The 27433-nt window shown below is 37.3% G+C and overlaps 3 protein-coding genes across 3 annotated transcripts; 2 read left to right on the forward strand and 1 right to left on the reverse strand.

Moving 5' to 3' along the window:
- Positions 1–477: 477 nt before the first annotated feature.
- Positions 478–4764, reverse strand: gnptg (N-acetylglucosamine-1-phosphate transferase subunit gamma). The gene is made up of 11 exons (XM_028040524.1): positions 4622–4764; positions 4486–4540; positions 4343–4410; positions 3931–3985; positions 3741–3824; positions 3554–3647; positions 2609–2723; positions 2453–2535; positions 2217–2345; positions 810–891; positions 478–728 (listed from the first exon to the last, which is right to left on the reverse strand). Exons 1-11 carry the CDS (start codon positions 4686–4688, stop codon positions 649–651), a joined length of 912 nt encoding a protein of 303 aa, XP_027896325.1. The 5' UTR covers positions 4689–4764; the 3' UTR covers positions 478–648.
- A 216-nt stretch (positions 4765–4980) lies between these two features.
- tsr3 (TSR3 ribosome maturation factor) lies at positions 4981–9314 on the forward strand. Its single transcript, XM_028040539.1, has 6 exons — positions 4981–5137; positions 5835–6045; positions 6768–6961; positions 7575–7742; positions 8463–8517; positions 9058–9314. The coding sequence occupies exons 1-6, from the start codon at positions 5017–5019 to the stop codon at positions 9179–9181; spliced, it is 873 nt and encodes a 290-aa protein (XP_027896340.1). The 5' UTR covers positions 4981–5016; the 3' UTR covers positions 9182–9314.
- A 922-nt stretch (positions 9315–10236) lies between these two features.
- On the forward strand, positions 10237–25892 carry pdpk1b (3-phosphoinositide dependent protein kinase 1b). Its single transcript, XM_028037907.1, has 14 exons — positions 10237–10378; positions 13182–13472; positions 14401–14443; positions 14535–14672; positions 15880–16024; positions 16101–16198; positions 18675–18750; positions 18843–18911; positions 19888–19984; positions 20092–20265; positions 20863–21080; positions 21188–21245; positions 22394–22546; positions 22800–25892. The coding sequence occupies exons 1-14, from the start codon at positions 10355–10357 to the stop codon at positions 22911–22913; spliced, it is 1698 nt and encodes a 565-aa protein (XP_027893708.1). The 5' UTR covers positions 10237–10354; the 3' UTR covers positions 22914–25892.
- Positions 25893–27433: the final 1541 nt, after the last annotated feature.

Consider the following 27433-nt stretch of genomic DNA (forward strand, 5'->3'; position numbering starts at 1 on the left):
GAATGTATCCCTTTAATACAATCATTACCTAAATAATTGTATTACAATACAAGAACAAAGTTGGAATAACACGAGAAAAGTCATAATAAGGAACAACTTAAGTCATAAAAATACAAGAATAAAGTTAGAATAACACAAGAAAAGTTGAGTTGTAAAAATAGTCACAATGAGCAACTAAAGTTAGGAAAATCAGAATAGTCATAAAAAATGCAATAAAGTCTCAGCAAGCATAAAATTGCAATAATATCAGAATAAAGTTTTACAGTTTTTACAAGATTAAAGGTGTAGTACCAGAAAAAAGTAATTACTGGAATAAAGTCGTACTAAGCAAATAAACTTGTAATAATACCAAAATAAAGTCATACAGTATAACTTTATCAGTTAGGTTTTGTTGTATTACGACTTTGTTGCTCAATTTGTATCATAATATTATGACTTTATTCTTGTAATTAAAAAAAGGACATATTGCATTTTTTTTGTGTCTTTTTTTAATTCCAACTACGTTGCACATAACATAAATACACAGGTTAAAGTCCAAACTACATATAAAACATCCAAACATGAGGAACTGTTTTCCTGTGGACCTCAGAGACTGAAAATCTTAAAAACAAACAGAAAAACCCTGAACATCCTGTTTGTATTGGAGATTCACAGCTGGTGAAAAAGGCCCGTGTCTCCTCTCAGGTGTTGATCTGTAGCCAGCGCTGTCGCTGCACCTTTCTCCTCATCTACCACACAGAAAACATGCGTCAGTAAAACCGAGGAAATTAAGACATTGTAAACAGACTGGAGTTGTTGAGCCAACGTACTTTGCTGTGACTCAAAGGGAATATTATTCAGGGTGAGGAGAGCCCGCAGCCTCGCTATCTCTTCATTCTGCTTTTGATAATCCTGTCAAACAAAAATGTATACAAATAAATATCACCCATATATTTAGATGACCAGTATTAGCAATGCGATTAACTAATCTAAAGTTAACTGATCTTATTGTTCGACAAACTTAACTGATATGCCGCCATTTTAAGTTTTATCTTGTAATCTTTCCGTAGCATATAGAGCTAAATGTTTCATAAAATGCTAACGCTGCTCCGTCATGCAGCACCTCGGCTGAATGAGCGCCATTAAGTAATTTAAGTTAACACCTTAAAGGAGCTTGTCGGGTGTTTATATTTTAAAACAGAACCATATTCTGTTTTCTGTGCATTTTGAATCCTACACCCGACCCTGTACGGACCGCTTCTCTGTGGCCTCCGCCATCTTGTACCAACTGGGTCTGCTAGACCAGACGCGCCCTCTGCTGGAAGGCGACGAAACTACAACAATAAAAACCATTAAACCAGGGGCGTCAAACTCCAGTCCTCCAGTCGCTGTCCTACAGTTTTTAGATGTACCACAGGTACAAACACTGGAATAAAATGGCTTAATTACCTCCTCCTTGTGTAGATCAGTTCTCCAGAGCCTTAATGACCTAATTATTCTGTTCAGGTCTTGCAGCAGAGGCTCATCTAAAAGTTGCAGGACTGCGGCCCTCAAGGACTGGAGTTTGAGACCCTTGTATTAAGTGGATGTGATTAGTTAATCGATTGGAACCAGCGTTATAATAGTCCTGGATTTTTCATTATAGTTAATTTTATTTCGTTGTTACTTTTCGCTCGTCTAAGTTAGTTTTAATTAGTTTAAGAGTGGGTTTGCCAGTTTTTTTTTTAAATATTGTAGCAGTACTTTGGTTAATTTCTATAATTATTGTATTGTGATTATATATACTAAGGTTGGGTAATAAGAAGATATAAATTTAAAAAGATTTATCCAATTATTGTTGAACAACAAACTACTTTTGCTGTCGACATTTTGCAGATGAAAGTAGCACTGCCACTACGCAGTGCTGTAATTTGCCTGTAGCTGATGTAAAGTGGTTTTCTGTTGGAGGAATCAGTTTGACAAGCTAATAAATCAATTAATAAACACAAAAACAGTGTTTATTAATCTATTTTTAGTATGCTTTAGTTAGATTTATAAACGCACAGTACAGTTCCAGCTACTGTACTGAAATAATTAAAAATGATTACCATTTTTTATTATTTCAGTTGACAAAAATGTTCTCAATTTCAGTTTTTGTTAGCTTGTTTGTTTTAGTTAACTATAATAACCTTGATTGAAGACAATTTTAACCTAATAAACGATTAATCGTAAAATGTTTGCATTCCTAATCAGCATACTTCTTCGCATTTCTGTAAGGAGTTGTGTTTTTCTGAACGTGTTTCAGCCTCTGCAACAGTCTCCATCACTTTGTTGCTCTTCAGGAGTCCAGCATCCTCAAAAACGTCTTTCAGAAGGTTGTTGTAGCCCTGCGACAAACAGAGACATGAGCAGCACTCAGTCTGGTGGGTTTAATCTGGAGTTTTAATGTTCAGGCGGGTCAGAAATGTTATGTTTTTAATCTGCTGCTTCCTACCTGCTCAGTAATGAGGCCGTCGTAGCGAGCCTGCTCCACCTCGTCCCATTCCTTCTGCAGCTTCTCATTCAGGGTGGGGTACACTGCAAACCAAACACAGTTGCCATGAGCGCTGACGTGCACAGCAGTATGGAAGGCAAATTTCCCCAGACGTACCCAGCAGTGAGTGTGGATGGCAGACGAGCGGCGTCTCAAAGGTCAGCGAGTAAACGCAGGTGCTGGGCTCCGACACCTGGACCAGTTTGCTGCTGTTGCTGCAAACTAGAACCACCTAAACAAACATGACCCCATCTTTAATCAAGGGTTCATTCCTTTACCTAAAATCCAGCTATGCCACTTCCCCAGGGCCGGCCCAAGCCTTTTTGGGGCCCCGAGCAAGTGTTCATTTGGGACTCCATACCAACATGTCAACAATAAATGTTTTATCATTTCTAGCGATTAAAAAAAAAAAAACACGTTAGGAAAACACGTTAGACATTTATGCCTCATTAGAACCGAAATATATTCTCTTTTAAATGAGAGTTTGTAAAAGTAGACTAAGAGTACTAATTGTGAATTTACCTCTGGGATTAATAAAATATTCAATTAAATTTAATTCAAATACACCACTAAACCAGAAACAATCAATCAGAGCCAGGAGGAGGGTCTTATTGCTGTCAATCACTCTCATGCTCGCCCTCTCCAGTTTGCTCTTTGCTTATTCTGCAACAAACACCAAGGCTAGTTAGAATAGCCACCTGGGATAGAGGATAAATGATTTTCCTGTAACTGTAAGATGATTCTTCACCATTAGCACTTAGCAGCAGATTTATGAGGATGATTAACAGCGTTAAGACCCTCCTCCTGGCTCTGAGTGGTTGTTTTTAGTGCATTTCTTCACACGGCAATAGTAGCTCAGTGAGGAGATCAATCTTTTCACAGATTATCTGTCTCATATTACACTGTCACAACATGGTGACAGTTTTATCAAACTTTTTTTGTAAAAGTTACACACGGTAGCTTTAAGGAACCAGGGTTAGTACTGACGAGTCACCTGGTTGGTCAGAGGAGGAAACTGGTTATTCTTTGGTTGAAGCAGAAGAATAACTGTATTTTAAGCACCTTTGTTTCTCTGTTTCTGGTTCCACATGTGTCGCCGTCTCTCATCCACATGCCTGTAAAAGTATTGTTGGTCATTTCCCATTCCTGCCAGATCCTACCAGAAAACAAAGACCCACAGAAACACTTAAAAATAATAATTCACAAATTAAAACCTCTAATGAAAGCATTTGTTCTGGTGTCGTCTTACCCCAATATGCCGCTGTAGGCGTTCCACCTGAATGACTGCTCGTGCTGAGTCACGTTGTGGAAGGGACAGAACTCGTATTTATACCTGCAGAAGAACCGGTTACAGGTGTGTTGTTGGTTCTACATGCAATCAGATGTGAATGGATCAAACACATGCATGCTGCTTCTTCAGGTCAGGGTGTTTCACTCACATCGATTCTATGAGACTGAAGCACTTTCCTGCAAGATGATGTAGATGCGCCGGGCCTTTAAGAGGATATTACAACAGTTACTGATGAGACACAGATACATTTCAGATTTCAAATCAATAAGCAATGGTACATGGTTACTGGAAGTAAATATCCCATTTCAGTTTATGAACAGGATTTATAGCAGGGGACTCAGCACACATCCCTGAGGAACACCAGAAAGGACGAGGTAACCGCCATTGGGGAAGTCCAGGGAGCCGAAGGTTTTCCAGAATTAAATTTCATTATTTTATGGTGAATTTTTAGAGGTTAAACATAAAATTTGACTTTGAGTTTATGGCAGCTGTTTCCAAAGTGACCAGGCTTTAAGACCTTCAGAATGTCTCAGGCTTTAAATGAGATCATTTCACTTTACCAGACACAGGCGCTGGAGAGACTTTGGGCTGCAGCCTATTTCCCTGCGCCATGAACGGGTTGTTCAGCCTGAAAACACAGAGAACCAGTGAAGACAAATCAGCAGCAGAAAACCTGAGACATATCAGACATTAATTCACCAACCCGAACGTGTTTGGCTCCTCCACAATCTTCATTTTCCCAGCCAGTCCGAGGCTGACTAAATGGGAAAAAACCCAAATCGATTATCAAATAAAAGTCCAGTTATTTGTTTACTAAAAATTAAGAATGGAAAACTTACAGAAAAGCGAAACACAAACAAGCCATGTCCTCAATAAAACATATATTGTGCTATTTAAACTCCACATGATGGATTTTTGGATGAATAATCGCTACATTTCCGGTTTCTTCGTCTGTTGTGTCAAGTGGTCGGTCACGTGACAAAAAAAAAAAAACCCTGAGCGCATGCGCAGTGCTCCCAGGCTACAGTGTGGCGTGTTTTCCACCATGTAAAGTGAAAAGGAGGATTAAAAACTTAAAATTGAGAGGAGATGTTTTAATTTCTGGGAGTTTTATGAGCAGATGGAACTGAAAACCTTTTCAGGAAAGGAAACGTAGAGTCCGCGGCTCGCCAAGAAGCTGCTTAGTGTTGATATTTTAGCGGACAGCGTCTGAAAATAGATCCCAGGCTGCAACATGGGGCGAAAGAAACAAGGCAAGTTTGTGCGACCAGACAACAAGGGCAAAGATAAACGGCATAAAATGAAGGGCAAATCATTGGAGACGTTTACTGAAGAAATGCACTCTGCTTTGGAAGGTAACAAAAAATGCCTTTCACGTCTACGTACTCGTATCATAATCATGTTTTCTTCAGATTATTTCTTTTTTTTTGAAAACTCACCAGATTGTTGCAATTTGTATCTAGTAAAAGAGCTTATTATAAGTTAATTTCTTGATACATGTGACATGTTTATTTTAAACTGTAAAATAAATGAAATAAATAAACAGTACTGGTGAAAAAGTTCTCATTATAAGCGAAATAATCACCTATTGAAGCTAATACTTATTTATAAATATTAAGGAAGTATTAGCAAGCTCCTATATCTTGCTTAAAAGTTACTTGTAATTTAGTTTTGTCTTATTCCAAGTGTGCTAAAATATTTGCACTAAAAAGACCAAAAATACTTGGTAAAAGTTTGCAATGTTGGAGGTTTAGTTTGAAAAAAAAAAAATTATAATTATGTGTTGTTTTCCTTCCACTTGACAAATATATGTTAATTGAAGTAGGTTTGTCAAAAATATCATTAAAACAAATTAAATTTGTGCTTTTAACGGCAAACAGTTTAACAAGATACTTTAACAAGATCTGTAAATTTTATGACTATTCATTGTTTTTTAGATTACAACATTTAGAATATGAATTACATTTCCCAGTCATACTGTAATCTAGATGTTATTTCTGGTGAAGTGAAGCGTTCCCTGCGGACTCTCTTGGTTTTGTTCCGTCCTTCCAGCCAGCCTCCACCCAGAGGAGGGAGCGGACACTCCGCAGGTGAAGCTGCCATGTCCCCTCGCCATGTGGGAGTTGGGTCACTGCGATCCCAAACGTTGCACCGGCAGAAAGCTGGTACGGAAAGGCTTCGTACGCAACCTGCGCCTCAACCAGAGGTTCAGCGGACTCATCCTGAGTCCCATGGGAACCAAGTATGTGACGCCAGCAGACAGGTATGCAAATCAATAATGATCTATACCGTGATAGACACATGATCAATATTAATACATAATTCAAATAAAATTTAGTTTAAGGTTTTGACACTGTGCTTCATAACTGCTAAAAGGTAAGAACGACGTAGAGTATGTATTCAGATATTTAAAAACTAATCAATAATTATTAATATCAACTGATATGAAATCCTTATAAGATTTTCAGCCATGTCCAGCCCTACTTCCTCAATCTCCGTTGATGATCTGTCTCTAATAACGTTCATCTCTCTGATATTAGTACTGATTAGTACAAATATCAAATTGATTAATAAATACAAATATATGAACAAACTGATCCGGAAGGCCAGTAACTTTGTTGGAGTGGAGCTGGACTCTGACGGTGTCAGAAAGAAGAATCCTGTCCAAGATGTAGGACGACGAGTCTCATCCGCTCCGCTGGCCGGATACCGGAGCGCCTTCAGCCAGAGACTCCTTTTGCCACAGAAAGTCATTTCTGCCTGTTGCCATCAGCTTTATAATGCCCAAGTCTGTGCTAATTGATTACATTTTTTCTGCACTTGTTATTTATTTATTTGTTTATATTTAGTCATTTTGAAATTAACACTCTTAGGTATATATATATATTTTACAAACTTTGTATTCATTACCTAAGATGGAGTAGCGTTCAACAAATAAGGAATTTTCCCTTGGGGATCAATAAAGTATATTCTATTCTATTACAGAGAGATTGTGGCTCAGCATGGCCTGGCTGTGATCGACTGTTCATGGGCCAAACTGGACGAGACGCCGTTCAGTAAGATGGTGGGCAGCCACCCCAGGCTGCTGCCGTACCTCGTCGCCGCAAACCCGGTCAACTACGGCAAGCCCTGCAAACTGTCCTGTGTCGAGGCGTTCGCCGCCACATTCGCCATCGTCGGTAAGAGTTTAGACTGCAGTGACCGACAGGAGGGCTGAAACAATTAATCAGATTAATCAGATCAGTTGTGATTAATCAGATTATTGAAATAATCGTCACCTAATAGGGCTGCAACTAACATGATTAATCATGATCAGTCACAATTAATCGGATTAATCAGAATTAATTGATTATTGAAATAATTCTCAACTAATCTACTCATCAATTAATCATCACTGGAGTATACAGACTCAAAAACAACATATTCCACAAAATAAGGCAAAACTGTATAAAAAATCTAAATACATTTTGCGCTTATGATAAAAACACCTTTATCTAAATCTGTTTTAGCCAAGTGGCAGTTTTAGCTTCACCAAAGGAATGCTGCAAATAAAATGTTTTTTCTCTTATTTAAAAAAATAATTCAATTGTTTGTTTGCATCTTTTAATGTACCTAGTAAGTTAAATTAGAAATCCGCAGAATGTGCCCATTTTTTAGCCGATTAATCAATAGAATAATCAATAGACTGATCATTAGCTGCAGCTTTGATCAACAGAGAAGTGACTGTGTTGCAACACTGGAAAGGTTTTAGCTCTCCATCATTACGCTGCAGGTGTTTGTGGTTTGCTGCAGGGTTTGAGGAACTGGCGGTTCTCCTGCTGAAGAAATTCAAGTGGGGGACGGTGTTTCTTGAACTCAACAGAGTTCTTCTTGACCGCTACGCTGCGTGTCGCTCTGAGGAAGAGCTGCTGTCTGTGGAGAAGGAGTTTCTCACGTCCAAACCGGAAGAAGATGATTTCGGTAAAACAGGAAATTATTTATCTCAGCCTTATTGCTGTTTCTATGACTTTAAATATTTCCTATTTCTTGAAAGGTCTGAGTTTTCTGAAGAACTAAAGTAATATTGTTGTTTTCTGTTTAAAATAAGATTTTAAGATTTCACTTTATTCATTGAGTAAAAGTATTAAAGGGGCAAATCTGCTTTTTATCTTCCCATAATGTTTCAGTGTTTTTCCTTCATCAAAAACAAACCTGGAGCATTGCTTTGATTCTTTCATGGATGGTTCGGAAATCCTTTAATCTTCATGGCAACCATTTAACTGTTAAAACGCCTGGATGGACCTAGCCCCGCCTTTGAGGCGCAGCTCCTCCCCCTTTCAGCTCCTTCAGACTAGCCAGCAGCAATTAGCAAACAGCTTGTGGAACTGCTGAGCTCATTATAGGAGCTGCTGCTCAGAGCAACGCTGGTGCAAACATTAGAGGGTTAATAGAGGAGCCATGTTGCCATGACTTCCTGGAGGCGGAGCTTCAGAAAGTTTTCTTGGCCTTATTTGTCAGAAAGCTTCTTGGCTCAATTTCAAGGCGTTGAATTACAAAGTAAATTTTTTAAAATCATATTTGATATATATATCATTTGGTTGTGCTATAAAATGGCGCTGTGTGCCTGGGAAATGTGAGTTACTAGAGAGAGGTTTATAATTTTTAGTAGAAAGTTGTTTAATTGTTTTGTTTTTGTTACAGACCCATTTGATGTTAACTCTGGAGTGGAGTGTAGAAATCTCAACAGACCTCTGAGGTAAACGCTTCATAGCGTTAAATAAATTCAGATTTAGCCACAAACATGTTAAGGTTCAGATAAAATGTGTTAAGCAGTGGAGAAAGTTGTGTGATTCTACTGGAGCTTGATATCCTGACCTGCTACGATTATTGGTTTTTATTTGGTGCCACAGCAGAATAACGTTTGATTAAGCTGCTACCTGAAGCACTCCACACTAAAACAATGCAATAAAACCTGATAGTGATGATGTACAGGGGGATAAAGACCTGCCTCCTTGTTTTGATCTATAACATTTTGCGGTAACTGAAAATTGAGATGCATAAACTGAAAACTTTAGAAAGTTCTCCCGTAAATGTGTTTTTGGTGATTAGTGATCTGATATTTTATGTAGATATAAACAATGCTGGGTCATTTCATTTTCTTGTGTAATATAACTGTTCTTTTCTGTTTTTGTTATGAAATTTAAGTGTAAGTCAATTTAAGTTGAAAATAACTGTATTTTTAGTTAGATTAAAAATCCAGTCTTAGTCCTGACATTAAATTGTGATTTCTGTTTAGTGTCGCTGAAGATGATGATTCCAGTGAAGACAGCGACGCATCAGAAGATAACGAAGAGCCTGAAAACACAGAAATCAACGAGTCGACACTTTCACAGCATCAAGATGAAGATGAAGACCAATAACGTTTTCCAGAGAAGACTAGAAAATCCCCTAATTTTGATTTGTATAGTACATTTCAGTAACAGCACAATTAAAAGATGAAATACTGTAAATAAATTAAATAAATTAAAGATACAATGATTTTCAAACCATGAAGCTATTGTGTTAAAAATGGAAAATGTGTTTTTTTTTGTAGCATGTAGAAACCACGTAGACGTAAACTACATGAGACTGTAAAAGTGAATTATTACGAAAAAACCCATCAAATCCACCATGTTAATCAATCCACACAGTTCTGTTAATAGCAGCAGTGAATACATAAATTCACCAACCTTGACTTATTAAAGACACAAACAATTTATAGCAAGTTGTATCAACTAAAATCAACTTTCTTATGTGTGTATGAAGCTAACTATTCCAGATTCTTTGGGGTAAAAAAGCTGAATGTCATCTGCATAATAGAATATTTAAAACCAATTTTTTGATTTAAGTTTTATTTGATTTGTAAGAGTTAAATAAAGGGCAATTTTAAAGTTTTTATGCATCTGGATCACACTAGGAGTGATCCAACTTAGGAACTACATTATTTAGACTCTTCAAATCTGAACTAGATTGTTGTACACTAATAGCCTTTTGGTTTGTTTAGCCTTTATTTGATTTGTAAAGGTTTAATAAAGTATAGTACATCATACTTTTTTAAAGCTTTTTATGCATCTAGAACTGGTCCACAACACTTACACTCTTTAAAAACTTGGCTTGAATTTTCTAATATTTTAATAGTAAAATATTAAAAAACAATTATTTGATTTGTGAATTTTAAATAAATTGCATTCTTAATATGTGTTTGGATCACACTAGAACTGGTCCAACTCAGGAACTACATCACTTAAAGTCTTCAAATCTTGACTAGGTTGTTGCACACTGATAGAATAAATAAAACCCAGGTCCAGTGTGTGGTCCAAGCAGTTTGCAGGCCACATGTTGTGTGTGAATATGATCGAGCCTTGCGCTGTAAAGTTCAGCGGGTTGTTCGTGGCGGTGGGGGCGGACACTGACACGGCAGGACTCTCCTCTGCTGTCCTGCGGTAACATTGTTGTGGAACGACGTCACACCTCGAAAATGAAGGCACGGAGGCAGCCATTACTGGAGCTTCTCTAATTATTTTATTCCAAATAAATACTCACGGAAAACTCACATGGCAAGAGCTACAAGTCAGATGGTAAGTGTTGAAACTTCCCGAGAGTGGGTCTTCGAAGCCGGTGCGCGGATTGTGGCGTGTAGAAGCTGGATCAGAAGAAGTAGTTATCTGCGGCCTTCGCCTATAAAACATTGCTGTGACTCACTAGCATCGTTAGCATCGCAGGGTTTAAGCTATCATAGGCTTTCCGGCTTTTGGATTAGTCCACGACGACCTGCTTTTTAACTACCTCTGAAGCAGATAATAACTCAACAGTGTATAATAGTGTGTTTTGAAACTGTATGGGACTATTCCCCCCTGTTCGGGAACGGACGGCTAGTGTTAGCGTTGGTTCGCGCTTTCGACCGATACTCCACTTGCTAGCAAGCTAAAGTTAGCTTAAGTACGTTCAACCTTTCTCTAAAAGGGACTATTTTTGTGTCAATTTCGTGGTTTTCGATTTACAGTTTTAAAGGTTCAACAGAACAAGCTACATAAGTAACATAAAGCGCGTTGAGAATCAGTATCTGAACACAGCAGATGGGTTTCAAGTTGGTTGCTAAGCTAGTTAACTGTTAGCATCAAGTTTGTAACTTGCTGTCAGTGATGACCGGTGCTTTGCCGAAAAAAGCGCCCCAGTCGTTCAAAGCGACACCGTGATGGGAATAGCCTTTAAATGCAGCTAGAATCACAAGTTGGATAAAGTTGGACATGTCAGTTTGAATTGTTTATGTTCGTATACATTAGGAAAACTATCCTCTACTATTATTTACTGCTTCACGTGCACGCAGAGTCATTTTTATGACACGTAAGGGGCGCTTTTCTATAGAACTACTGCTGTTTTCCAAAGAACATCGGCTTTATTTGATAAGATAAGCAAATGCTAATGCTAGCCTGCTAACTGGGCTTGGTTATCATGGAAAGTTCGCACAGGCTAGTTGTTACCAAAGTACACATGGTTAGGAAAATGTTGGTTCACGGCTGTATGCCAGCTATTATGTTGACTGACTCAGTAACAGAGTCTGTAGGTTATTTCACGGACAGTTGGCAATAATAGAGTCAAGTCCGGAATGGGCAGCTAAAGGCCACACCTTGCTTTTAAATGAAGAGAAGCTAACCGAGCTAAAGGCTAAAAAAAACACTAATAGTTGCATTTGGTTCGCATGTTCCGAATAACTGCCGCTGAAATAAACAGCAAATGTAGAGGTTAGAAAGCGCTATAGGTGACTGTTGAGTTCATGTCAGTTGGTGGGTTTCACTTTTTGTTTCATTGTTTTAGTTAAAATATAAAATCTTGGTGTGTTGTAAGCTGCTGCTGTTCTATGAAGAGAGACCTTGACATCGGGTGGGACCACCAAGCCAGGAAGCAGCTCCTTGGTAGTCATTTGTTTATCAACACCAGACTTTGTCCCTAATATACCAGGGTGACATCTTAGTATAAGTTTGTAATATTATACCCAGAATGTGAACAGTTCTTTTTTTTAAATGCAATATTTTTTTAAATACTGTTCTGACTCAGTTCTCCTATTCATGGTTTTCTGAATGTCATTGATTTTAAACTCCTGTTTGATTAATAACTATATTGTATTTGAAGCCCAACTTCATAAATTGAGGTATTCCAGTTTGTACGTTTTAGTTTAAAACTTTAATGCCTTTCAGTGTTGAATTTGATGTATTTTGGTTGCATGTAAAAACCATCAAGTTCCTAAAATGTTACCAGATTGAGTCTGGATCACACTGTAGGTCTGAAACATAAAAAATGAGCAGTAGGTTCAGCTATTGAGTAGTTTAGGGTACAATAGAAAATGAAAACATTACATAAATATCTGCATTTATCCATCCAAACATTTATGTTGGAGTGCCTAATTTTGATGCGTTTATGTAAAGAAGAAAAAAATACTTTCTTAGTTGTTAATCATTGGTCAGAGCTGATATCTGGTTTGTTAACTTATTAATCTGAAGTCAGATTATTGAAATGAATCAATCTTCAAGAGCTTTTATTGAAATTCAATTTTTATTTACTTTATATTTACTTTGACTGCAAGAAATCAGGAAAACTTTAGATTGAGAGGAAACCTGGCAAATTTTACTGAACAATAAATTGTTCCAGTAATTATTGGGATAAATGAAAATATTGTCATTTTGAAGTAATTTATTGATAAATTCACCCTCCAGTAGACTCAGATTTTGTGCAGAACTGGAAGACATTTTAAATAATCAAAGTAAGGTTTGATTTCTTGAGACACGTTAAGAAATGTTTCATCCAAACTTTTTTTTTAACCAAACTTGGTACACATTTTGATAAGATGTATGCAGAACTGTGAAAGTTTTTAAAATACATTTTTTACATTGAAAAAACAGATTACTAGTTATGTTGCAAAGAATACATTAATTGCATAATAAATTAAAATTGGCTCAATAATTTACATTTGCATGATTTATTATTTGTCTTTTTCTACCGTAAACTGAATGTCTGGTGTTTTGGTCTCAATTAAACCTCTTTGTTAAGGACAACTTTGTTTACAGAAACTTCATAATTGTTTTATTTTATTTTTGATATTGAAATGTCTTCCAGTGTTAAATGTTCATTAACATTTAAAGTTTATTGATCTCTGAGAATGTGTTCTTGCATTATTATGCCGTTGTTAATTACTGTTATATTACTTGAAAATTGTCTCAAAACTCAATATCATCACTTATCGCAATAAACTCTGAGACAGTTTCTTTCAGGAAAATTGTCATGGTGACAGGCTTTTGTTTTGAAATGAATAAATGATGAAACCCAAGAAGTTTTACAGTAGAAGATGCAGACGTCCAGCTGATTGGATGTTTTCTGTTGTTCCAGTATGATGTTGTGCCCATTCAGCCCAACGTTGCCATCTGTTCCTGCTCACATCCATCAATGGCCAGAAACCACCCTGACTCCTGTTCGCCACTCTCCATCCCGAGCACAAGCAGCAGTCACTGCCCCAACATGGAGGGCTCATCCCCGCAGCCCTGCGCCGTAGGAGCGCCCAGCGGCTCCCAGAGCGCCGACGGCCACGCGCAGCCGGCCGCCCAGACACTGCAGCCACGCAAGAAGAAGCCCGAGGACTTCAAGTTTGGCAAGATTCTGGGAGAGGGCTCCTTCTCAACGGTACGGCGGCTGAATTCATGCTTCTGTTTTTAGGGTAGATGTTGCTACATGCTAGCATTCTTTTGATTAATGAGTCATCCTCAGTTCATCTAAGGTGAATGCAAAAAAGTTTTTTTTAACTCTTTACTTTGGTTGGTGCAGCTGTTAAAGCTGCAGACTGTGACTTGTTGAAAATATGTTTTTATATATTTGTTAAAACTGTCATGATATTACAGTTTGTTATGAAACAAATAATCTGTGAAAAGATCAATCTCCTCCTCCTGTCTGAGCTACTATTGCCGTCTGAACAAATGCATCAAAAACAACCAATCAGAGCCAGGAGGCGGGGCTTAGCGTTATCAATCAACCTCATGTACTAAATATGCTAATGGAAATGGCGGAAAACCGTTTATCCACAGTCAACTGCCATGCTAGCTGTCTTTAACATTAACAAAATTATCTGCTGTTCCTCAGCTAGCATAGAATGCTAGCCTTCGGTTAATAATTTGCTATGATTCAGCGACAGCATAGCAATATTATAATTGATCGCAATAATTTCTGGTAGAATTTATCGTCCAGCAAAATGTGACAGGCCTACTGGTTGCTAGAATGCTAACGTCTATAGCCAATTATTAACCAAATGTTAGCATTTTCTGCTGTGCCGCAGCACAGTATAGCAGAGAATGTCATGAATGCCAAGGCTGGTTAGCATGACAGCGGATAAACAGTTTCACTGTTTTTAGGAGTACATGAGGTTGATTGATAGCACTAAGACCCGCCTCCTGGCTCTGATTGGTTGTTTGCAGTCAGCTTTGGGAGAAGGCAGAGGAATCTCGTACCAAACTGTGACATTTTCAACAAATACTTAAAATATACATATATATTTTATAAAAGTTACAAACTGCAGCTTTTATGTTTTTTTAATGTTTTTCCTGTCTTTGTTCCTCAGGTTGTTCTTGCAAGAGAGTTGGCCACAGCGAAAGAATATGCAAGTTAGTAATAACACAACCATTAACTGAATGTTAATCTTCTAATAAAAATGGATAATGTCTTAAATATGACTACTTTTTGTCTTTCCATCAGTTAAGATTTTAGAGAAGCGCCACATTATGAAGGAGAACAAAGTCCAGTACGTGAAAAGAGAACGAGATTTGATGTCAAATCTTGAACACCCGTTCTTTGTAAAGCTCTACTTCACATTTCAAGACGATGAGAAGTTGTGTATCCTTTCATTGGCTGCCGGATCGTTTTCAGAGACGCACCTCGCTCATTCTGATGCTGCTTTAAAAGCATTCTGGATATTTTTCTCTTGTTTTTCTGCAACGGTCAGTTAATAATTATTTATGTTGGGAACAGAGGTGATGTCACACTGTCTGAGAAATGAGTAACTGTAAAACTGACTTTTTATAATTATAAAATGACTGGTTCTGGAGCTTATAGTAACAGTGAGTGTGGTTAGTTTTAGTTATTGTGTATTTGCTCCCTTGGTAACCGAACTCTGGGGTTCCTAGAAGGATAAAACAGCAACATTCAGCCTTCCTGTTATCTGCTGAAGTCATTTTTAAAGCACTCTTTGTTCTTTATTCAACTTCCTTCTTAAACATCTCACTGACCCTGAATTTAGTAATTGATTAATCATTTCCTGGAGAATATTTCAAGTAAGCCAAAACTGCACAAAGAATATGTACACTTTGCATTCAAAATTAAAAAAGTTTGTAAATATGCTCTGGCTAGAAAGTAGCATAGTTTAATCTAAAAAATAATCCCCAGATTAGCTGTATTGCAGTTGAGTTGAGAAGAAAGGACTGAGATTTTGACATTTTGATGTTTTTTTTAGTTGCAGATGCATCCTTTGCTACAAATGATTAAACATTTCAGCATTTTAGGCAATAAAATGTTTATTTTATTATTTTTTTAAAAGTTCAATTATTTATTTGCATTTTTTATGCATTTCAGATGTACAAATTAAGCTTAAGGGTTTAAATGATAAATCTGCAAAATGTGCCCTTTTTTTATCCAACTAATAATAATCTGATATTAAAATAATCATTACCTGCAGATTTGGAAATCGGAACCAATTTCTTAAAATGTACTAACTTTAAGTCGTCTTTCTTCAGTAAGAACATCCGTACTGAAGATGGTTGTTATTGGTACGACTTGGTAGCATACCAATAAGAGCGCCACCATTTAAACTTTGAGAAAATTTACAAACTTAAAGTTAGTACATTTTAAACAAGTCATCTTTCTCAGTAAATACATCCGTACTGAAAAGAGTTGTTATTGGTACGACATGGTGGCTCTTAGTTTTGTTGATCAGAAAGTTGTTTTTTATTCCATTAGCATCAGATTTCTCTGGATTTTCAGCTGTTTTGCTTCACCTGCTCAGATGACATTGTTTTAAAGTTTTCCTTAACAGACGTTTTTATAGATTTTGGTCTTAGCTATGCTAAGAACGGGGAACTGCTAAAATACATTCGCAAAATTGGTTCGTTTGATGAGACCTGTACACGGTTCTACTCAGCCGAAATAGTTTGTGCTCTAGAATATTTACACAAAAAGGGGATAATTCACAGGTAAGGATCTGCTCCTGTGCTCTCTGCTGGTATTTGAGTCTGTACAATTTTTTTAATTAATATTTTTTTATTTCAGAGATTTGAAACCAGAAAATATTCTTTTGAATGAGGAGATGCACATCCAGATAACAGATTTTGGAACAGCGAAACAGTTATCGTCTGACAGTAAACAAGGTAAAACCAAACAGCTGAGTTTGTTTCAACTCCCACATCCTGCAAAATGAATCAAAACACATTTTATACATTAACCAACATATTCATAATGCATATCCATCAAAAGGAGTGTTTAAATATTTTCAAAATCAACAAGACCCAGTTCAAACTCTGACAAGCTAAATGGAAATAAAACATAGCTAGATGCTAAACACAAACCTTTCAAAATAAAAGCCAAACTTTTCTCAGTTATGCCTGTCAAATGAGCGATTACAGGAACATCATAATCCATTTTATTTCTGGGTTTGGTTGTGTTTATTTATTTATTTCTGTTCATTTCTTTTGGTGGTTGTTTCATTTTGGATATTTGAAAAGTCTTCCACTTCTACATTTATTGGACTTTTAGAGGGAAAGCCTAAATTTTATATTTTTTTCTCCGAAGAGTTTTTGCGGCGCTAGTGGCTCGTATTTTTTCCACAGTAGGCAGACAGGAAGGAGGGTGAGGAGAGGGGGGAAGACATGCGGTAAAGGTCCGGGAGTCGACTGGGGAGACGAACCTGCGACGTCCGCGTCGAGGACTGAGACCTCCAAACGTGGGGCGTGTTAACCCCCTGCGCCACCACAGCACGCCCCGGAAAGCCTAGATTTTTATGCTACTATCGTCATATTATTTGAAAATGGTCTCAAACAACAATATAATAGTAAATTGCAATAATTACTGGGACAGCTTACCATCCAGTAAATGTAGAACTTCTCTTCATGTGAAAATCTTTGAGTTAGCAGGCAAAGAAAAAGAAAAATTAGTTTTTATAACATGAAGCCAAACAGATCAATTCAGCTCCATCTCTGCTGTTTCATGGTCATAATCTGTGTTACAGTAAATATTCCCACTTGGCTCCAGTAATCCATTCTCACAATAAACTGATTCCTGACTGGTTTTGGATTTTGTGTCCTGGACATTCATTTTATTGTTTTTAACAATAATCAAAACAATGTTATCTTTGTTTTGACTTGTTTTTGACAGTAAAAAATTAAATGTTACCATTCAATGACCAAACATCTACATGTTGTATCTGCATGAAGTAGTTTCTTGCATTAGTGCATTTAAAAGAAGAATGACAGTAATAATAACCATGCTGCCTTGAAAGATAATACAGTCAGGTTTTCAGAAAAAGAAAAAGCAAAAGATGAAAATGATGTTGACTTGTTTTGGGTGGAGCAGAGTGTGATTATCAACCTGATGGCTTGGCTAGCGTCATAGTAAAGACTTCAGAATCATTTTTTAACGGTTGTTGTTTTTTTTTGTTTTAAATATCCGAAAAACTGCCAAACTGGTATTGTGACTTTTCCTGTTTTATTTAGTTTTTTCTTCACATTGTGTTTTTTTGAGAAAGCCGTAAAACTGCAGTTTAAAGTCTCAAAACGTTAAATTGCAGTTTGAGTTACCCAGCAGGTCGTTGCCAGGCAACCAGAGTGAGTTGATTAAACCATCCTAGCTTAGCTGGCAATGTGAGTTTGAGCGGCTAAATGCTTTTCTTTGCTTAAATCAAAGAAATTTTGCATTTGTTACACAACGTAACAAAACTAATGAGTTTTGTTCATGCTAGGCTACATAATGGAGCATATTTTTTCCCCCATGGTTTCTAATGATTAGCTGGGTACCTTCTCCATAATGCTATTCATCTAAGTCTCCCCTCCTCATCAGGTTTACCATAAAATTACAAACTCCCTGTTTGTGGAGAAACTTCCAACCAGTTTTACTCTGAAATCTACTAAATAAAAACGACGTTAAGCAACAAGATGTTTTCTGACAAGGTTCACAGAAACAAATAGGATATTTTGACGAGACATCATGGCGGAGTGAGCCGCTTCTTGAAGAATGTTGCAGCAGTTGCAAAAGATCAATAATATAATACTAAAAGAGTGAAGGCTACTCGATAGCTCCTGGCTACCTCTAAATGTGGCGAGCCAGCCAGGAGTTACTGAGCAGCCGGTTAAGTTTCTGTCTGGCCTGGAGGTTTGGAAACAGTGAGTTTCCCACCTTAGCCTGCATGCAAGTTACAGACCGTATTAAAATAATCCAGTTTGATCCTTTCCATTAGGTTTACATATGAAATATCACTGATCTGGACACTAGGTTCAACACCCCTGAGGAACTCTGTTATTTTAAAGTTTGGGTCTATTAGTGAGGAGAATCCTGTTTGTGTGCCAACTATGTATTAAGAAATACACCAGAAATTTTACATCTGAGGAAAAATGAGATAAGACACCTAAACACAACGTATGCTGCCACTTCCAACCTTTCTCTAAATGTGATTACAAAGCGTTTTTGGAGAAGTTCACCTCGCTTTAGTCACACATTGGCTAGGACTGTTGCTGGGGAGAAAGCTTTCAGGAAACTAAAACTGATTTAAAAAGGAAAAAATAAGGTTCAGGATGTCTAGAGACAGGCTATGCACGCTCTGTTGTTCATAAAAATGTATTTGTTTTTTTGCAGCAAGAGCAAACTCCTTTGTTGGGACAGCGCAGTACGTGTCTCCAGAGCTGCTAACAGAAAAATCAGCCTGCAAGAGGTGCTTTTCAAAAATATAATTTGATTCTTTTCAGATTTTAAGACTTTCTTGCTTAAATATATTTTTTTGTTGTTTTTCTGTTTTATGTGCAGCTCTGATCTGTGGGCTTTGGGGTGTATTATCTATCAGCTGGTAGCTGGTTTACCACCATTCAGAGCTGGGTAAGAACGCTTTGGATGTTTAATTTTTATTTTAGATATTCATTTTGTTACTTTATAAAATGCAACTTGCTGTTGGAAAGGATGCATCGCTTGCTGATACCAATACATTTTTTTATTTTGTCTGAAAAGTGGATTGATATGACCAGTTACTCTTGATACACAAACCAGTTGATCCAGATTGGTTTCCAGTTGGACTACAACCGTTGGCTTAGAGCACAGGTGTCAAACTCCAGGCCTCCAGTCGCTGTCCTGCGCGTTTTAGATGAGGCTCTGGTACAAAACACTGGAATGAAACGGCTTCATCACCTCCTCCTGCGTAGATCAGTTCTCCAAAGCCTTAATGACCTGATTATTCTAGTCAGGTGCTGCAGCAGAGGCTCATCTAAAAGTTTCAGGGCAGCGGGCCCCCAGGACTGGAGTTTGACACCCCTGACTTACAGGGAATTTACACTGCAAAAACACAGTTATACCAAGCACTTTTGGTCTAGTTTTTAGTTCAAAATATCTTCGTACACTTTAAATAAGGAAACCAATTTAAAAGTAGGAGCTTGTTTTTAGTCAATAATTCTTTAATATTAATAAAAACTATTAGTTCAACTGGCAGATTATTTAACTTATAATATGGGAAAAATGTGTAAGTAAAATAATCTGCTGGTGGAACTTGTAATTTTTTATTAATATTTGCAATTATTGACTTAAAATTAGCTCCTCTAACTTGCTGAAAAGTTACTTTTGAATTAGTTTTGTCTTATTTAATGCATACAAAGATATTTGCACTAGAAACTGGAATAAAAACACTTGGTGAGATTTTGTGTTTTTACAGTGTAGGGCCTCTGCTACGAATGTGTCGCACTTAAAAAATAGACAAATTTATCTGATTTGAAAGATTATGTATTTTTATTATACAAGTGTAGTAGTGGTAAAACAAGAGCTAAGGAAACTTTTTTTTGTTTTTGTTTTTACTTCTCTGTCACAGAAACGAGTACCTAATATTCCAGAAAATAATAAAGTTGGAGTATGAGTTCCCAGAAAAATTCTTCCCCAAAGCCAAGGATCTAGTTGAGCAACTTCTGGTGAGTCGTCAATCCGAGCAGCATCTTTGAGTGAAATTCAAATCCATGGTTGCAGGATTCGTGTTTGTAGGATGGTTTATTTAGTATTCTCTGTGGCCTCCCTTCAGTCACTGGACCCATCCAAGCGGCTCGGATGTGAAGAGATGGGAGGGTACGACCCGCTGAGGCAGCATCCCTTCTTCGACACCATTTCCTGGAGTGACTTACACCTGCAGACGCCCCCAAAGCTCACACCTTACCTGCCAGCGATGTCTGAAGACGATGAGGACTGCTACGGGAATGTGAGTTGCCCAAAAAGCGTTTTGTTTACATTTTTGTTCAAACAGTGACAATGTTGTTAAAGTTTGAGATAATCTGTGAAAAAAAAGTAGCTTCTCTAGCTCCTCCCAGTGCTAACTAGAAACAACCAATCAGAGCCAGGAGGCGGGTCTTAGCGCCTACTACAGCTTCTTCCTGTTAGCAAAGCCTTTCATGAGTGCTAGGCTAGTTAGCATAGCCACCAATAAAGACAGATGAACAGTTTTTCTATAACGGTAAGTTGTTTCTCTGCGCCTAGCATGTTTAGTAGTTTAACATGCTAGGTTGATTGTTAGCGCTAAGCCCCTCCTCCTGGCTCTGATTGGTTGTTTTTCTTTACGACAGTTATTGATTTTTTTTCCTGTTTTGGCCCTCCATATGCCTCTGAGGTCACATTATGATGAATCTGAAACTCATCTTTCGACCGTCCATTTGGTGTCTCGCGGGAACCTTTGGAGTCCTGACCCCCACTTTGAGAACCCCTGCTCTAGCAGCCCTGTTAGAAAACATACTGAAACCTTTGGATAACTCACCAGCTGCTGAAGTTAGATTTTTTTTTTCTTTAACTGTGTGAATTTCAGTACGATGACCTCCTGAGCCAGTTCAGCAACATGCAGGTGGCGCCGTCGAGCTCGTCGCATTCCCTGTCGCCGCACGACTCGGCGCCGCCGCAGCGATCAAGCAGCAACATCGAGCAGTACATCCATGACCTGGACAACAACTCGTTTGAGCTGGACCTTCTGTTCACTGAGGAAGAAAAGAAATTATTGCTGGACAAGCAGACCAATGGGAACCCTTGGTGAGTTCACTGTGTTAGAGGCTTTTATTTTGAAAAGGAAACGGTTCAGTTGATTAGTTACCGTCTCTGTGTGCTGAGAGATTTTCCGTCTCTTTTGGATTCTGCAGGCATCAGTTTGTGGAGAATAATCTGATCCTGAAGATGGGACCAGTGGATAAACGCAAGGTGTGTGTGAATCCCACTGCACATTCAGCAAATGTCTGACATAAATGAACTGAATTACAAATTTATTTAATAACTCTGCATCAGTACAGCACACTGAAATACACCAACAGCTCCACATGTTGAGTCAAACATCTAAAAACAACTTTAATCTGTTCAGTCAGCGCAATAAGCAGTAAAACCTCTAATTTAAAATGTTTAAACTGAAACAACAGGTTGACTACGTAATAACAAACTACAGCAAATATTCTGTCAACGGTTCAGTTCATTCAGGAATTCTGCATATATTGTAAAATAAATAGTAATGCCTGAAACTTTGAAAAGGAGAACATTTGCTAGTAAAAATTCTGAAATTTCTAGACAAAAGATTTATTTATTTATTTTTCTACAAAATTTCTGAGATTAATCTCAAATTTTATTTTATTTTTTTTATTTTGCCACTTTTCAAACTGCCAAAATTTTGATACTGTCTTATACATTTTCTAGAAAAAAGTCTAAAACTTGCTAGAAAAAAAACTCTAATTTTGTAAATTTGGATTTATTTTCCACTGGAGCTCATTTCTTCCTCCAATTCAAATTCAATTCCAAAACACTTTATTGATCCCAGTGGAAATTTTAATGTTACATCTCATTAATTCAGGTTCAGAGTTTTTGTAGATGGACAATTGGAAGCTGAAAGCATCAAAACCTTCTGGTTAAAACCAGAGCTGGACAATAAATCAATAATTGTGTATATTGCAATAAACACGTAATCAATATCAATATGTATAGCAACACATGTGATAGAATATTCCAGGTTGGTGGAATCAACTCACTCTTTCTGGTTGCCTAGCAATGACCTGCCTTAAGAAGCAGTTTAAAGTTTCCCCAAACATTGGTTGCCTAGCAACAACCTGCTGGTAACTGGCAGCAGTTTAAAGTTTCCCCACTTTGGCTCTCAACTGCTTCAAAATAAAAAACATGGAGGGAAAGCTGGACAAACAGGAAATGTTGCACCTCCAGTTTGGCTGTAATTAAGGCTTGTAAACAAAAAACTGACCAATAATTACCGATCTTGACTGATGTGAAACGTTGACATGGTGGTACGGAAGTGGCTGCTGGTTGGCGGCAGTGAGGAAGTTTTGTTGCTGAAATGTTTGGGCTCCCTGCAGGGCCTGTTCGCCCGCCGGAGGCAGCTGCTGCTGACTGAAGGGCCACACCTGTACTACGTGGATCCCGTCAACCGGGTCCTGAAGGGGGAGATCCCCTGGTCCTCCGAGCTGCGCCCCGAGGCCAAAAACTTCAAAACCTTCTTCGTTCACACGGTAACCACCATTTATTTCTGTTCCTGCTGGGATCCTGGCCCACTGCTCTTTCAGATTTAATGTTATTGCAACTTATATTAATTCAAAATTTTCAGTGAGTTATTGTAAATGGTGTTGATAGAAAAAGAATCTCCTGTAGCAGTCTGTATTCCAGCGAATTTGGAGAAGCTTCTGACTGAAGACGCTCTGTTTTTTTTTTTCTCTCTAACGAATCTTTAAAATCGTTGCCGTTTTTTTTTTCTTGTCGCTGCAGCCGAACCGGACGTACTACCTGATGGACCCCAGCGGAAACGCCGACCGGTGGTGCAAGAAGATCCAGGAAGTGTGGAGAAAGATCTACCAGAGGCACCAAAACCCAGGCCTATAGGAGCACAATCTGAGGCCAATCACTGAGCAGAATAACGCCCTCTTTAGTGCCCTTCATCACCGCAACGTAAACAAACTCTTAGAGACGCTGGCATCTAGACCTCGTTTGTTTTCCTGAGTAGATCCATGGGGGGAAAATACAACTTTGGATTCAGGGTTGCTTTGCTTGTTCTTTGTGCTCTCTGTGAGGCTTCTGTTGCATTTTTTCCATGTATGGATGATGAGACTTCCACCATTTTGTACATTCTGCTTCAGGTGGGGGTGAGTTTGGGGTTGGGGGGGATGGAGCAAGTTTGGGTACTGCTAGGACTATCCTGAACGCACGGACTGGTTTCCTGCTTCAACGATAACACAGAATCTAGCTTTTATGAACCAGAGCCTGTCAAGATATCTTTAATTAAAACCATATCCTAATCATACGTTATATGTGCGAGTTGTCGTAAAAGCCCGACTTTTAGTGCATTTCCTCTCTAGCTGTGACGGATACTGTAAACTGATTCAGTCTCACTTAATTCCACAGGTCCTCTTTATTTTTTATTTCCTCTGTTTATTCCCTTGGTGTTGGAGTTGTTTTTCGGTCTCTTGGTACTTGCAGTCCAATTAAAGCGGAGAGTGCTGGTCTGCAGTGAGACGTGGGTCTGAGTGAGCCTTCATAGCTGTTACTAAAGTTGTTTTTGGTTTTTTTCTATCGGGGTGGGTAAACATGCCACTAGCTTCTACTTCTTCATCACTTGCTTCTCTTTTCTGCATGGCCAGTTTTGTTCCTATGACTTCTTTCTTTTGGGCACTGGAGATGTAATTTAAGTCAAAAAGAAAATGGGTATTTTTGACAGCATTGGCAACCTATAATTTGTTTTTTTTTACCATTTTTAGTGGTTTTCATAGCATGAATTCAAGTAAAGTCCCATTTCTTTTTTTTAAGGGTATTTTTGACAGCATTGGCAACCCATACAAATTGGATGTTTTGAATTAGTTTTTGTACCATTTTACTTGCTTTCGTTCTGTTAGTTCCCCTAAGTTCCTGTGTTGTTTTTGTTTTTTTGATGGAATAGAACGGCTCATCTTGGTTTTGTGATACTGAAAATAAAATCTCGTTTGCTGAACACATAGATATTCAATGCATGGACAGGTTTTTCCCCACAGTTTGCGCACTGGAGATGTAGCTCAAGTAAAAAAATTAACGGTATTGGCAAGCCTCACAAAAATGGGATGTTTTAGATTAGTTTTTGTACCATTTAACTTGCATTCAAGGTGTGAATTCTCCTAAATTTATTTTTTTGTTGTTTTTAATCGATGACAGTTTTTCATCTTTACTGGAAATAAAATCTTATGTGCTGACCTTATACATATTCAGTGCATAAGCAGCTTTTTCCTACAGTTTGGGCACCAGAAATGTAGATTAAATTTATATATATATATATATATATTTGACAGCATTGGCAACCGTTACAATAATTGGATGTTTTGAATTTTGCTGGATTTTGTTGAGTTAGTTCCTCTAAATTCCTCGGGGGGGTTTTCTGATGAAATAGAATGACTCATCTTTACTGAAAATAAATTCTCGTGCCGACCACAGACACTTAGTTTAATTAAAAAAAAACAAGTGGGGTTATTTTGACTGCATTAGCAACCTTTAATTTGTGTCCCATTTCACTGGTTTTCATGGTGAAAATTTCTGCTTATATTTTATTTTTTGTTGGAATAGAACGGCTCATCTTTGCTGAACATAACATTTGATATGCTGACCATATTTTTGACAGCATTAGCAACCCTTAAAAAAATTGGATGTTTTGAAACTTGAACTTTTTGTAACATTTTACTGGTGTTCGTGGCATAAATTCCCATTTTTAATTTAAATTTTAGTTGAAATAGAATGGCTCATCTTTACTGGAAACAAAATCTTGTGCTGACCTCCCCATGCTGAACAGAGACACATTCACCTACTATCACTCTCACAAGCAATCAGAAAAAGCTGTTGTCAACGGACAAGATGGCTGCCTCAACGGGCTTTCTGCCCTTCTTCTTTTTATTATTATTATCTTTGATTTGTTTTTTTATTTGACTCTTGTTTTTGGCCCAATAGAAATTAAAGCGAATGATTTAATTTGTGCTTGTTTTTAATTTTTTAGCAGTAAGTGTTATCATAAGGCTTTTATTTTTGACCTTGAGGTCGTTTGCGGAGGCCGCTCTTCCTTCAGCTGAGTGTGTGCAGTGAGTGGTTAATGTCAGTTTAAGGAAATCCATCTGATCCAAATAAACCAATAAAATTGCTGTATCTGTCTGTAAAATCGAGGGAACGCCAGAAGAGTGTTTGTTTTTTTTTCTTGATCTAAAAAAACCCCGAATCTATTCTGAATCAAGTCGATGGCGGTCGGTTACATCGTGTATGAAATGCTCTACCTGGCTTGTAACTGATGAGAACTGTGATGTACAGATGATGTATTATTAAATCTGAAGCGAGTAATGCAATGATATTAGGATACAGTTTTTGTATTTTTATTCTTGTATAAGGTTATTGATGGCTATTGTTTTAGCCTATAGTTCATTCTGTGTTATTTAAATTCTAATATATGAATCATATTTGGATTGAAGTCATGTTCAGGGGCCATGTTGTGTATGTATTGAGATGTAAAGCCTTTGAATGTGAATAATTATTGTAAACTATAATATTTTACAGCTTTTTTCTTACTATATCATACATTTTCTATTTGCTCAGTGACTTAATCATATTCTGATAATTTAATGATTCTGTTCATTCTCTCTCTGATTATTTGTGCGCTAGGTCAGTAGATGTTGAATGATGAATTTTCCACTTAATGCTTGGTAGTCCAGTGATTAAAGCATGTAGGGATTTAGGCATTCAAATGAAGGCCATGTGTCTTGTCTTCTGTTTAACAACCTTCGCCACGACACTGAACTGCGTCCGGCGGAGACGACATCTCACGTTTCTGCAGCATGTAAATAAAGTACCGACCCATTATCTCTGCTTTGGTGTGAAAATCTTTGTAAAACTGACAGTTAAAAAGTTTAGACAGTTAAAATCATACTGAAGTAGATTTTTGATCATTTATAGGCTCTTGTTGCCCAAAGATACTCCATAAAGTTTTTTTTTAAATGTAACGCAAAGATAAAATTAAAACAATAATTTAACTGTATGTCAAAAAAAATTACAAATTTAAAAGGCTGAATTTCAACATAAAAAGCTTTGATAAGTTGGAAACTTATTACAAAAAAAACTTACATTTTAAGACTGAAAACAAAACTGAATTTCTTTTTTTCTTTGTTTCTTGGATTGTGGCACCTCTGGCATTCCATAGAGTGGAATTTGTTTGTGCATTTGTAAATCCTTGTATACAGAATTTGATCTGAGAAATTTCTTTGATTTTCAAAAATTAGTCTGAATTCCATGACTGTGAATTAGAGACTTTGTAGACGGGCAAAAAGCAGAAACCTCCGCCAAAGAAAAGCAGAAATTTTTAGATTAATCTCAGAAACTTTCTAGACAAAAAGTTTGGATACTAATTTGAAAAGTTGATAATTTGCTACAAAATAAATCTGAAAAGTGGAGATTAATCTGAAATGCTTTTATTAATTTGTGCGATTGCGGCACTTTTGGCATCCTGTACAGTGCAACCTGTTTTGTTTTTTTAAAATCCTTCTAGACAGAACATCAGTTTACCCTCAGAAATGTTGTAAATTTTTAAATTTAGTCTCTTTGTTACTCCTACAACCTAATTCTGTTTATCCAAATTAAATATTGACGTCAAGCCGTGTCGCAGTCACCATATTTACTGAAAAATCGGGTTTTTCTTGTGTTTTAGCATCGTCATTATTCCCGCCATGGCGATGCAAATCAAGGGAGAATGCACACAAATTTCAAATTTATCGTGGCTTAAATAAATCCCTGCTTTCGATTCTCTGAATCTGAGTTAGTGACTCACTTATTCAAATTCTGATTTCTTTATTTAAAACAATATTTGTTAATATGCAAAACTGGGTCACGATTCCGGTCCAACCCGGACAAAGGAGAAGGTTGGAGCTGAGACAAAAGAACGAGACAAGACTCAACTGGGAAGAAAAAGTTGGTTTATAATTTTAAAGTGTTCTCAGTTTTGTTTCTCCCAAAACTTGGATTCACTTATTAAAGTTAAATATTGAAGCCATCAGTGATATTTGCACTTTTTTAAAATTTATTGTAAATAATGTGTTGTTTTTATTCACACACATTCAGTACATTTTTAATGACCCCAGTCAGTTGGACATTTCTTTTAAACAGATTATTTTTAATAACTGTACAGCATTGTTTTCTTATGTTGTCTCTTTTTTGTTTTTAATCTTTCTTACAGTTTTGTGGAAGGTAAAACATACTGTTGCCTGAATTTCCCCACTCTTAGTGTATTTCATATTGAGTTATTTAGTAATGTATTTAATACATTTTGGATAACAAAAGTTACTTTTAATTGTTACATGTGCATATTTTTTATTTATTTGTTGGTTTGTGGCATCTTTGTCATTCCACAT

The sequence above is a fragment of the Xiphophorus couchianus genome, chromosome 2, assembly GCF_001444195.1.
Source record: "Xiphophorus couchianus chromosome 2, X_couchianus-1.0, whole genome shotgun sequence".
In the NCBI taxonomy this organism is placed as follows: domain Eukaryota; kingdom Metazoa; phylum Chordata; class Actinopteri; order Cyprinodontiformes; family Poeciliidae; genus Xiphophorus; species Xiphophorus couchianus.